The sequence below is a fragment of the Muntiacus reevesi genome, chromosome 5, assembly GCF_963930625.1.
Source record: "Muntiacus reevesi chromosome 5, mMunRee1.1, whole genome shotgun sequence".
Lineage (NCBI taxonomy): Eukaryota > Metazoa > Chordata > Mammalia > Artiodactyla > Cervidae > Muntiacus > Muntiacus reevesi.
The window spans coordinates 41896924-41908892 of record NC_089253.1 but is presented as its reverse complement, the minus strand read 5'-3'; the positions used below and the strand labels follow the sequence as shown (position 1 = coordinate 41908892).

Here is an 11969-nt window from a genome sequence, read left to right as displayed (position 1 = left end):
CTTTGCTCCTGCCCAAACCTAAACCCTCCCCCTTTTCATCACTAACATCATCCCAGTCTCCTGACATTCCCAGAGGAGATGCCAAACCCAGAAAGGACAGAAGAAAGAACAGCAGTGCCCCCCAGCCCTCCAGCTTGTCAGCCCACTCAGGCAGAACCATTCCTGATGCAAAGGAAATGTCTTTCTGCTCACTGTAACTGGAGAGCCACTGGCAAGTCATCTGAGGCCAGAGGCCCCAAGGCATATGTATGTGCTAGGGAAAAACTTGGGGGTCTCTGAGGCAGGATAAACTAAGGGCTGATGCGTGAGGATGAAGTGTGACCAGGACCAGAAAGGGACAGGCCAGGCGGGGTGTTCATTTGATGATAAAAGCCTTGGGACCTGGACAGGATATGACCCTCTTCCAATTGTGCAGAAGGGAAGACGGGCAGAGAGAAACTGACATCCCCAAGGGGCCAAACGGAACACAAGCAGTTCTCTTGACTCTCAGATTCCCCATTCCCTCCTGCTTAGTAAGGACCCTCACACAACACCTGTGTATCTGTGTGGGTCTAGAATGGAATCCAGCCCCTTCCAGCCCCAGCTTTGGGTGGCTGCCTCAGCTCCAGGATCCTGGCCACACCAGGCAGAGACAGCAATAGAAAGCAGGGGTTCATGAGAACCACGTAACTCAATGTGGGGCTCTGGGTGTCTGGGAGGACTCAGCTCCCAGGTGGTTGGAGCGGAGGACTAAGAAGGCAGGACTAGAAAAGTCAGGACTATTCTCACAGAGTCTTCACATGGGTCATCTCTGCAGCCTCAGAACAGCTCCACAAACAGCTCCCTATAGTAGAGCTGGAAGCAACCATGTCCAGGGAGTTGCCTCTTAACCCTAGAATTTAAGTTCACCCCCAGATTGAACTTGAGTTCCCTGATTCCCAATACAAACTGCCCAGGCAGGGGTCCCGGGTCCATGAAAACTCTGGCCGGGAATAAGTGCATCCGGACTCCTGGTGCAGAGGAGGAGAGGGTCAGTGGCAGACTGGAATGGAAGGGGTCCCCAGGTGTATGAGGACAGATGGAACCAGACCTCAGGCTGGAAGGTATTTCCCTGCTGGAGGTGGAAAGAGGAGAAGGGGGTGGGCGGAAAGCATGTGGGGACTTGTGCATGTACCTGTGTCTCCAATTCCCCTAGGACCGACCCGGCGGAGGGTAACCAGTGGGGGCCCGGGAATGCCCAGCAAGGCTGGAGTGCCCAGACACCTTCCAGGCCTTAGTGTCCCCTTCCGTAGTGGGAGGGCAAGCAGCTGACCACCCTGGCGTCCAGACTCTGCCAGACGGCCCAGGGAAGATGCCCGCATTGGAAGACACCCCTGGGAGAGAGTCCCGCGGGCGGCCCCCTCCTCTTCCCACTCTGCCCCTCCCCCTCCCCTGCTCGCCGGCCCCCGCCCCCGCCCCGCCTCCGCCTCCGGTGTGCGATGGGGGGCGGGCAGCGGGCTGAGCCAAGAGCAGCGGAGCTGGGCCGACGCTGCCACCTGATCCCATCCAAGCGCGCAGAGGCCAGCGAGCGACCAGCACTCTGCGCGCTGGGCCCCCAGCGCCCTCGGACCCTCAGCGGATTTCGCCGCAAGGTCTGGGGAGATAGCGGCGACCCCCCTCCACGCGAGTCCAGGCAGAGTCCGGTCAGCGTGAGTACTGCAGCGGCCGGCCTGGGGCTGGAGGGGCGGGGGTGGACCGGACCTGAATGAGGGATGCCGGCTGGGGCGGGAGAGTGTCTTGGAGGCCGGCGACTGAAGAGCATGAGGAGGGAGGGGGGCCCTTGGCCCCCGGCAAAGCAGGAGAGGAATGGGTGAGAGCGCGACGCTGGCCTATCCCTTATTGGGGACCAGATCCCAGTGACCCGATCCCTGGGGGAGGTTGGCATGCAATTGAGGGAATGGGGGCTGGGAGGGTGGGGGGCAGTGATGGACAGAGGAGGATGAAGGGAAATCAGAGGCAGGGAGGAGGTGGCCGTTGGTGACAGGCAGAGGGGACTGGGGGGCGGGGGTGACCTGGCGAAGGCCGGTGGGTAAGGAAGGAAGGAAAAGAGGGAGCTGGAAAGACGTCTCATCTCCCGGGCCACTAGTGTGCGGCCTCTCTGCCCGCGGCCCCATCCTCCTCAGTGCGGGGGGCAGTTGCCCTCTTCACCCGGCGGTGCCATCCTCAGCAAAGAGGCAGTCTCCAGGTCACCCGAGGGTCAGGTCCGGGTGGTGGGGGCCAGGGCACCTCCTCCTCCAAGGGCACCCATCTCAGCCCTAGAGCCCCCAGGGAGTGAGCAGCGGGCTTGTGTGGCGGTGGGTGGGCATCTAGACCAGTTTTCAAAGCTTTGGCCAGCTAAGCCATTTCTTCTTTGGTTCCCTGGAGAAAGGAAAGCAATTTGCAAACCGTGCGGCAGCCTGCGGTAGATTGTTCCGACTAAAATTAGCACTGATTTTCTCACGAGCTCGGGCACCCTGACTTGTCTGGGACACGACTGAGGGAAACTCTCATCGGAGAAGACACAGGGGAGGCCAGGAGAAGTCTGAAACATGTGAGAGGCAGGAGCCAGGGCCCTTGCTCTCAGTTCTGATCCCAGCAGGCTGCCAGCCACCCCCACTGACCTAGGGGTTACCGAGGGAAACCAAGAGCCCCAGGTGGCCCCCTTCCCGGGTGCCGGCGGCCTGACCCCGTGTCCACAGCAGGCATCGCGGAGTGAACTTGCCAAGCAAAGGGGCACCCACCTCCTCGGGTGTCCGAGCAGCACCCTCTCTCGGGACCTGGAATGTTTAGCCTGGCCGAGTGCCCACCCACAGGAGACAGGGTTACTGCTTTTAAATACCTGAAGGTCTGTCATGGAGAAAAAACTTACAGGGTTCCTGCGGCCTAGCAGGGCAGCATGAGCAACCCCGAGTGTGGAAGGTGGAAGGGGACAGGCCGAGGAGGGCGCAACCAGCAGTAGGCTGAGTTCAGCTGTCCCAGAAAGAACTTTTGAAACAGCCAAGGCTGCTCAGAAGCAACCCAGGCTGTATCTGCAGGCAGCGAGTCTCCAGTCATGGACGGGGAACATGCAGAAGCTGCTGCCTACCTTGGAGGACTGGCATCCATTCTTACACGGATGATACCCTGTACCCGGCAGGCCTCAGACTGGCTGGCTCCCCAGAGCTAGGACATGGCGGGGATGGGACAGAAGGTACCACGAACCACCCCATCACCTTTCTCCCTATGGCCTGGATGAAGCATCTCTCAGGCAAAGTCCCACTGTAGCTGTTCCCAGGCTTGACCCCTGGGCTGACCTGGAGTCTCTGAAAAATAGACTGGTTTCAGCAACTTAGAATATATGTAATCTTGGATGTTAGCTCCTGAGTGTATGTGCTTTAATATATGTTTCTTCACCTTTTTCTACTGTTTTAGTAAATGAACCATTTGTGTAATTTCTATTGCCAAAAAAAGAAAAAAAGGCTGGTTTCAGTGAGTTGAGCAAAGATGGAAATTGGTGGTCCTCCATGTGGCCCCAGTGGGAAACTCCTGCCCGGTCACCAAGTCCTCTCGGCAGGATAAGTGACAGGGGAGAAGCCGTGTGTCCTGAGAGGGCTCTGACTCCCTCGTGCTGGTGCTTCACATGGGCAGCGGCAGCCCTCCTCCACCCCAGCAGTCCTTGAAGACGGGGATCTTAGGCTTTCTCTGCTGCGCCCTTGGTTGCCCTCTCTGGCTGGGTGCTTCACATCCCTTGGCTCCGGGAGGATTAAGTCTGTCGGCAGGCTGGCGGAGGAAACCAGGTGAGGGGGCCTGGAGAGAAGGGAAAGGCATAACCCGGACATCTTTACACCCCAACAGGTTTCAGTGTAATCCAGGATTAATTAGGGGGAGGGAGGAGCTAAAGGAGAAGGACTGGAAGCCAAGCCCAGGGGAAGGTCATGGTCAAAGAGTTTTCACATTACTTCAACCCTCCTGAGACCGAGGTGTCCTAGTTCCACACACATGCACGTGCCCAGAAGGTTCCAGGCTTCCCCTTCCCTTTGGAGAGGGGTGCATGTGAGGATGAAGCCAAACCTGAACCTGGAGACGGAGGCCCCCAAGACAGAGACCCCCACCCTCACCGGGGGACAGGCATTGCCACTGAAGCTGCCTTTCCACTGAAGCTGCCAAGGGTCAGGGTGCCCTTGAGCTAACACATTCATGCGGGGACGGGTGACTGGCCAGACACCAGGCCCTCCTCCTGCCTCTCGCTCCTGCTGCTCAGCTGGGATGGAGGCCCACCTTCCCTTGGAGAATCTCTATAGGGCAATGAGCAGGAAGCCCCCTGTATTCCCCTCCCAACTCCCAGGCGGCCACCCTCTTCCTTGGCCAGGCACCTCTCACTGCCATCAGCCGACGGGGCAGCCAGGGTTTCAGGTGTCTGGGGATGGAATTCAGATAGAGTTCCAGGATCGCAGGTCCTTCCTTTCTTTCCCTCATGGATCAGAGGTATGCAGAATTGCAGAGTCCAGGGCAGGGATGGGGAAATCAGTTCTCTGTGGAAGCAGCACACATGCTGTCTGAGGGCATGGACTCTGAAGCCAGAAGTATCTGGAAGCAGATCTGAATCCAGATCCTGCTAATATCAGCTGTGCCACCCAGATAAGTGACACCAGTCCTTAGAGCCTCAGTTTCCTTGTCTGTAAAATGGGAACACCTATGTTAGGGTTGCAGTGCGGATTAGATGAAATTAAGTGTGCAGTCGTATAATACATATAGTAAGCCTCTTCCTCACATCAGAGACTCAAGAAGGTGAAGGCCTGGTCAGTGTTTCTGAGGAGCTCAGTGTCTGGGGAGTCAAGACTAACCCCTGGCTGAAGAAACAGTCAGGCAAGGAGTCCTGTAGGAGAGGAAACCCTGAATTGAGACTTCTGTGCTAAGCCAGGCGCTGGTGCTCAGACAGACGTAAATGGCCACGAGACAAAGACGAATTAGGGGCAGGCAGAGAAGCAGAGACCCGGCTCAAGGGAGGGAGTGGCTATAGCCTGAAGGGCTGGCCAGACCCCAGAGCCTGTAATTCCACCCAAGACTGAGTTATCTGGAGCACCGTGGAGATAGGGTCATGGTAACAGGAGGTAGGAATCTGATCTTCCCTGGCCTCTCTGCGCACCCCACCCTTCGGAGCTCTCGTTTACAGCAGTCCTGTTGGGGCTCGGCGCCCATCTCCTCTGCCCGCTACAAACCTGTTTTCCTCCTTCTCCTGCCAGGCCTCACAGGAACACTGGCCTTGCTACCGGAGCCCCAGGAGCCCCCATGAGTGCCGGCGAAGGGAGTCCTGGATAGTGAGGCCCTGGCTGGTCCAGGGGTGGGTACCCCATCATGCCGCCCGTTCTCCAGCGCCTGCAGCAGGCCACCAAGATGAGCCGTAGGAAAATCCTGCTGCTGGTGCTAGGATGCAGCACCTTAAGCCTCCTCATCCACCAGGGGGCGCAGCTCAGCTGGTAAGGGGGCGGGGTCTCGGTGAGGGGGCGGTGCCCGGGAGTTGCCTTCCTCCAGAGCTCAGTTGCCGGGTTAGCAAATGGGAGCTCTCCTTCTCCTCCCTTCTCGTTCCTTAAACCTGACAAAAGAGTCCATCTTCTGCTGTGCTTTGCTCTTTCCTGTGTTCTCAGAGCGCTTTCCATACATTCTCTTTAGATCCACACAACCTCCTTGGGAAGGACTTCACTGAAAGTGTGTGTAGTGGATGTGGACGTGAAAGTCGTGTCCAACACTTTGCGACCCCATGGACTGTAGTCCGTGGAATTCTCCAGGCCAGAATACTGGAGTGGGTAGCCTTTCCTTTCTCCAGGGCATCTTCCCAACCCAGAGATCGAGCCCAGGTCTCCCGCATTGCGGGCGGATACTTTACCAGCTGAGCCACAAGGGAAGCCCAAGAATACTGGAGTGGGAATAGAATACTATTCCTTCTCCAGCAGATCTTCCCGACCCAGGAATCAAACTGGGGTCTCCTGCATTGCAGGCGGATTATTTACTAACTGAGCTGTCAGGAAAGCCCTGAGTATGTAAACTGAGATTCTATTCCAGCCCGAGTCTTTCCCTCAGCATCACTTCTGAGCCCCTGGTGGATGGGAGGCAGAGAGGCTGAATATCCTACGAAGTGAAAAAGAACTTTAAGAACAAAAACAGAAGTGTGTACCTCCATATAAATTGCACTTAAGAACTTTACTTTGGGTAACTTACAGACAGGCAGGAAGGATCTAGTAGATGGAGGATCCAGAGGCATTCACAGTGGCATCGAAAGGGGTACAGGGAGATTTAAGGGGGCAAAAGCTAAAAACAGAATGTGACTACTCAGGAGTACATCCTCACGGACAGAAAGGCGGTGGTATCCTCCACCCCGGAGTGGGGGGGGTTGGGGGTTTTGTGGCCATTAAGCATCTGCATCAGCAAAAGGCAGTCTTGCAGTTTTCACATGTGATGAAGCCAAGGGTAAAGTCTGACAGGGAATTTACCTGGCTTAAGCGCACTTCTTATGAGCACGCTAAAGCGCAGTTACACAGAAAAGGGAGGGTGTAAGTCTGCGGGCCTGTGATAGAGTCAGTGTAGTTCAGCCACACACCCCCGGGGAACTGCAAACAGCTTCACTCTACTGTTTTTCTGGGCAAGTCTCACTTCTCTGAGCCCATTTGCTCATCTAGAAATGACAGTGACACTATGCATGACCCTGCCACTCACCTTGATACAGGATAGAATGTGATGATGAATAGGAGCCCTGACCCTGCTCCTGGCTCACTGCATGAACCGAAGAAATCCCTGCACCACCCCCCCCCCCCCCACCCAGGACCTGTTTGCCATTCTCTACATGGTCATCCGTGAGAACAGTGTGAATGGGCCCAGTCCCTCCTGCCAGATGCCTTTCTGGTCTTATGGAGCATCTGTGTAGACATCCTGAACCCAAACCAGAAAGGTAATCTCACTGGCATCCTCAAGGCTGCTTAGAGTTGCCCTTGTTGCCTGATGCTTAGGATGGCAGAAAAGTAACAGGAGAGTGACTCAAAGTCTGGAGTGAACTTACAGGTCACCTAGTAAGGTCACCTTGAACACCCTTGTTTCAGGAACAAGGAAACAGAAATCAAAGTTTCATGAAGGCTAGGATTATGATGTTTTTTTATGCTATTATATTTCTGGAGCCCAGAACAGTTCCTAGCACAAATAAATAGATGCTTAAACAAACAAAAAAAACCTGAATGAATGAATGAGGTTCCAGAGGACTTGATGGAATAAACAACAGGTTGCTTCAGAGGCCCTGCCACTCATCTACAATGTGAGGAGCCTGTTGTTGTTATTCAGTCGCTAAGTTGTGTCCAACTCTTTGCGACCCCATGGACTGCAGCACACCAGGCTTCCCTGTCCTTCACCATCTCCCATAGTTTGCTCAAATTCATGTCCATTGAGTTGCTGATGCTATCCAACCATCTCATCCTCTGTTGCTTTCTCCTGCCCTCAATCCTTCCCAGCATCAGGGTCTTTTCCAATGAAATGAAGAGCCAGTGGAAAGAGTAAAAATGAGAAAAACAACAGACAGTAAGAGGATTTGGCGATTTTATCTGAGTTTCTGGACTTATAGAAATGATTTTTCTCCTCCTGTTCTTCAGTTTGTACACCTGTAAAGTGAAATTTCTCAAGGGTCCCCAAGGTCCTTTGTCCTTGTATTATTTTATTTTGCTTTTTTAAAACACTAAGGGTTTATTTGTTTGGCTGTGCTGGGCCTTTGTGATGCACACAGGCTTTCTCTAGTTGCGGTGCACAGGCTTCTCGTTGAAGCGGCTCCTCTTGTTGCAGAACACTGGCTCTAGGTGTGCGGGCTTCCGTAGTTGTGGCTCGTGGGCTCTAGAGCGCAGGCCTGGCAGTTGTGGCACACGGGCTTAGTTGTTTAGCAGCGTGTGGGATCTTCCCAGACCAGGGATCGAACCTGTGTCTCCTGCATTGGCAGGCAGATTCTTAACCACTGGACCACCAGGGGAATCACTGTCCTTGTATTATTTTTTATGGGTAACCAAATACCACAAAACTTAAGTGACTGAAAACATCAAACATTTATTATCTCCTGTGGGTCAGGAATTCAGGCTTGCCCTAGCTGGATGCCTCTGGTTCGAGGCCTTTCACAGAGTTGCAGTCAAACTGGTGGTTGGAGACGGCGGTTTAATCTGAAGCCTTGATTGGAAGGGCTCCCCTTACAAGCTCCTGTATGTGGTTGCTGGGGGAGGCTTCAGTTCTCCAAGCAGGTTGATGACAGACTGAGGGCCTGATTCCTTGGGGACTGACTGTTCCCACCTGGTGCCTCGCCCCCTGCATGAGTTACCCTAGAGAGAGTGAGAGAACAATACCAAGACAGTGCCATCATCTGTTTACAATGTAATCTCACAAGTCACATCCCACCATTTCTGCCCTATTCTAACTCCTTAGAGGCATCAATAAGTCCCACTCATATTCAAGAGGTGGGACATACACATGAGTGTGAATGACAAGAGGTCAACAGGTGAAAGGTTGTTGCTGAACCACGGAAGATGCTGGGATTATTGGCCTCCAGAAGAGAAGAATTCAATCCGGGGCCAGGGACGAGGCTTGATCACTCAGAGCTTTTGTGTAATAAAGTTTTATTAAAGCATAAAGGAGAAAGAAAGCTTCTGACATAGACATCAGAAGGGAGCAGAAAGAATACCCGCCTGCTAGTCTTTAGCTGGATGTTAGATAGTTACTAGCAGCCTGTTAACTAAAGAAAGGAATGTCTCAAAACTCAGAGAGTGGCACCAGGCCCCTGACCCACAAGATGTATTTTGACATAATCTTGGCACCAGGTGAGTCATCCCGGGCCATAAAATGATTGATTTGAATCTTGTAGAAAGGCAGATTCAGTTCAGTTCAGTCGCTCAGTTGTGTCCAACTCTTTGCGACCCCATGAACCGCAACACACCAAGCCTCCCTGTCCATCACCAACTCCCAAAGTTTACCCAAACTCATGTCTATCAAGTCAGTGATGCTATCCAACCATCTCATCCTCTGTCATCCCCTTCTCCTTCTGCCCTCAATCTCTCCCAACATCAGGGTCTTTTCAGATGAGTCAGCTTTTCACATCAGGTGGCCAAAGTATTGGAGTTTCAGCTTCAACATCAGTCCTTCCAATAAACACCCAGGACTGATTTCCTTTAGGATGGACTGGCTGGACTTCCTTGCAGTCCAAGGGGCTCTTGAGAGTCTTCTCCAATACCACAGTTCAAAAGCATCAATTGTTCAGCACTCAGCTTTCTTTATAGTCCAACTCTCACATCCATAATGACTACTGGAAAAACAATAATTTCATTTACATAGACTAGGAGAACAATGTCTGAGCATAACATATCGGTTTGTCAAGTCAGTGCTGAGCCTAAATCTGAGCTTTTAGGCCGAACTAACTTGAAGATAGAGTCTAGGGTAAATGCATAGTACATTAACATAGCTTAAGACAAATATTTCCATTAAAAAATGCGTTGGTTAGCTCAAGATTTGAGAAACAGTAAGTTCAGGTGGAACCAGGTGTCATTATGGCAACACAGTATTTTAAGAGAAACCTCTTTTTAACTTTGTATAGAGAAGGGGAAAACATATAACACTAGTTTGTTTCCTCTTGCTGCTTAACGTGAAAGTGAAGTCATTCAGTCCTGTCCAACTCTTTGTGACACCATGGACTATAGCCTACCAGGCTCCTCTGTCCATGGGATTTTCCCGGGCAAGAATACTGGAGTGGGTTGCCGTTTTCTTCTCCAGAGGATCTTCCTGACCCAAGGATGGAACCCGGGTCTCCCACATTGTAGACAGACACTAGACAGATTTAAAAAAAAAAAAAAAAAAAATGTCTGACGCTTGCAGCCTATTTCCTCCGTTTGGAGACCCCTGGCCTTCCTGCCTGTTACCCTCTAACAGGGAATCCCTGGAGGGTGGTCATCTTAGATGCTGCGTACCATACATCTGTCTACTGTTTTGTGGGTAACGCCCTGGGCCCATCCCCATCATTCTTGGGGAGAGGCCAGATCGAGCAGTACCCTCTCACACCCTCCTCCCTGCACACGCCCTGCAGGTACCCCAAGCTGTTCCCTCTGAGCTGCCCGCCTCTGCAGGACTCTCCGCCGCGCCCCAAACACATGACCGTGGCCTTTCTGAAGACGCACAAGACTGCGGGCACGACGGTGCAGAACATCCTGTTCCGTTTCGCCGAGCGCCACAACCTGACGGTGGCCCTGCCTCACCCGAGCTGCGAGCACCAGTTCTGCTACCCGCGTAACTTCTCGGCGCACTTCGTGCACCCGGCCACGCGGCCGCCGCACGTGCTGGCCAGCCACCTGCGCTTCGACCGCGCGGAGCTGCAGCGCCTCATGCCGCCGGGCACCGTCTACGTCACCATCCTGCGCGAGCCGGCCGCCATGTTCGAGTCGCTCTTCAGCTACTACAACCAGTACTGCCCCGCCTTCCGGCGCGTGCCCAACGCGTCGCTCGAGGCCTTCCTGCGCGCGCCCGAGGCCTACTACCGCGCGGGCGAGCACTTCGCCATGTTCGCGCACAACACCTTGGCCTACGACCTGGGCGGCGACAACGAGCGCAGCCCCCGGGACGACGCCGCCTACCTGGCGGGCCTCATCCGCCAGGTGGAGGAGGTCTTCTCGCTCGTCATGATCGCCGAGTACTTCGACGAGTCGCTCGTGCTGCTGCGGCGCCTGCTGGCCTGGGACCTGGACGACGTGCTCTACGCCAGGCTCAACGCGCGCGCCGCCAGCTCGCGCCTCGCGGCCATCCCCGCGGCGCTCGCGCGGGCTGCGCGCTCCTGGAACGCGCTTGACGCCGGCCTCTACGACCACTTCAACGCCACCTTCTGGCGCCGCGTGGCGAGTGCCGGCCGCGCCTGCGTGGAGCGCGAGGCGCGCGAGCTGCGCGAGGCCCGAGAGCGCCTGCTGCGGCGTTGCTTTGGCGACGAGCCGGTGCTGCGGCCCGCGGCCCAGATCCGCACCAAGCAGCTGCAGCCGTGGCAGCCCAGCCGCAAGGTGGACATCATGGGCTACGACCTGCCCAGCGGCCGCGCCGGTCCAGCCACCGAGGCCTGCCTCAAGCTGGCCATGCCCGAGGTGCAGTACTCAAGCTACCTGCTGCGCAAGCAGAAGCGTCGAGGAGGCATGCGCCTCCGGCCCGAACCGGTCCTAGACAACCCCCCTCCTCGGCCCATCCGGGCCCTGCGCCCAGGCCACTGAGCTCCGGGTGGGAGTCTGGCCCCTGACCTGCCCACCAGGGTCTTTCCTAGGGCTGCCTCCGGTTCCCACCGCCTGAAGGCCCTTTCTTCCGAGAGGGGCTGCAGCAGTAAGTGGGGACACATCTCCCTGTTTGGGCCCACCTCACAGGAAGGTTTAGGCCCAATAGAACCCCGGGCCACGCTCTCCTTTGTCCTTATTGAATGGTGGCTTTGCCAAGAGATTTGAGGCCCATTCAGAACTGCCACCCTGCCTTCTTAAGGGGATTGAGGACCCCTCCACCTGTCTTTCCAAGTGGATGAGTCCATGCCACAGAGGGGGGCTGAGCTCTGGGAAAGGCTACTCTGCCCGTCAGCCTCCCGAGTTCTTGCTCTTTCTGCCAGGGGTCAGAGGCCCCCACACTGTCTGTCTTCCAGGTTCCACCCTCCTAACAGACCTAAGCTGCTCCCAGACCCCCAGAACCAAAAGTTCTTGGGGTGGGCTTTTTGTTTGTTTGATTTTCCTTTTTTAAATAAAATATTTTAAAATGTGCATGTTGTATGTCAGTCATTAAAAGCCAGTTCCCCGCTCTTTGAGGATGAGGCAGATGCCTAAGAATAGATGTGGATGTTACCATGAGAATGGGGACCCAGTGAAACTGAGCAGGATCTTCGGGCTCCTGGACATAAAAGCCTTTCCATGTCCCCCGTTTCTTGTTTGTAAGCAGCAGACTCCACCCTCCATGACCTTCTCTGAGTTCCAAAG

At 54.8% G+C, this 11969-nt stretch overlaps 1 protein-coding gene across 3 annotated transcripts; it reads left to right on the top strand.

Moving 5' to 3' along the window:
* The first annotated feature begins 1523 nt into the window (after positions 1 to 1523).
* On the top strand, positions 1524 to 11672 carry GAL3ST3 (galactose-3-O-sulfotransferase 3). 3 transcript variants are annotated; one of them, XM_065936599.1, is made up of 3 exons: positions 1524 to 1661; positions 5220 to 5453; positions 10067 to 11672. In XM_065936599.1, exons 2-3 carry the CDS (start codon positions 5332 to 5334, stop codon positions 11226 to 11228), a joined length of 1284 nt encoding a protein of 427 aa, XP_065792671.1. In that variant the 5' UTR covers positions 1524 to 1661; positions 5220 to 5331; the 3' UTR covers positions 11229 to 11672. The 3 variants fall into 3 exon arrangements, with proteins under 3 accessions (XP_065792671.1, XP_065792670.1, XP_065792672.1); XM_065936598.1 differs by having other exon boundaries at positions 1530 to 1667; XM_065936600.1 differs by lacking the exons at positions 1524 to 1661; positions 5220 to 5453 and adding an exon at positions 6815 to 6919.
* Positions 11673 to 11969: the final 297 nt, after the last annotated feature.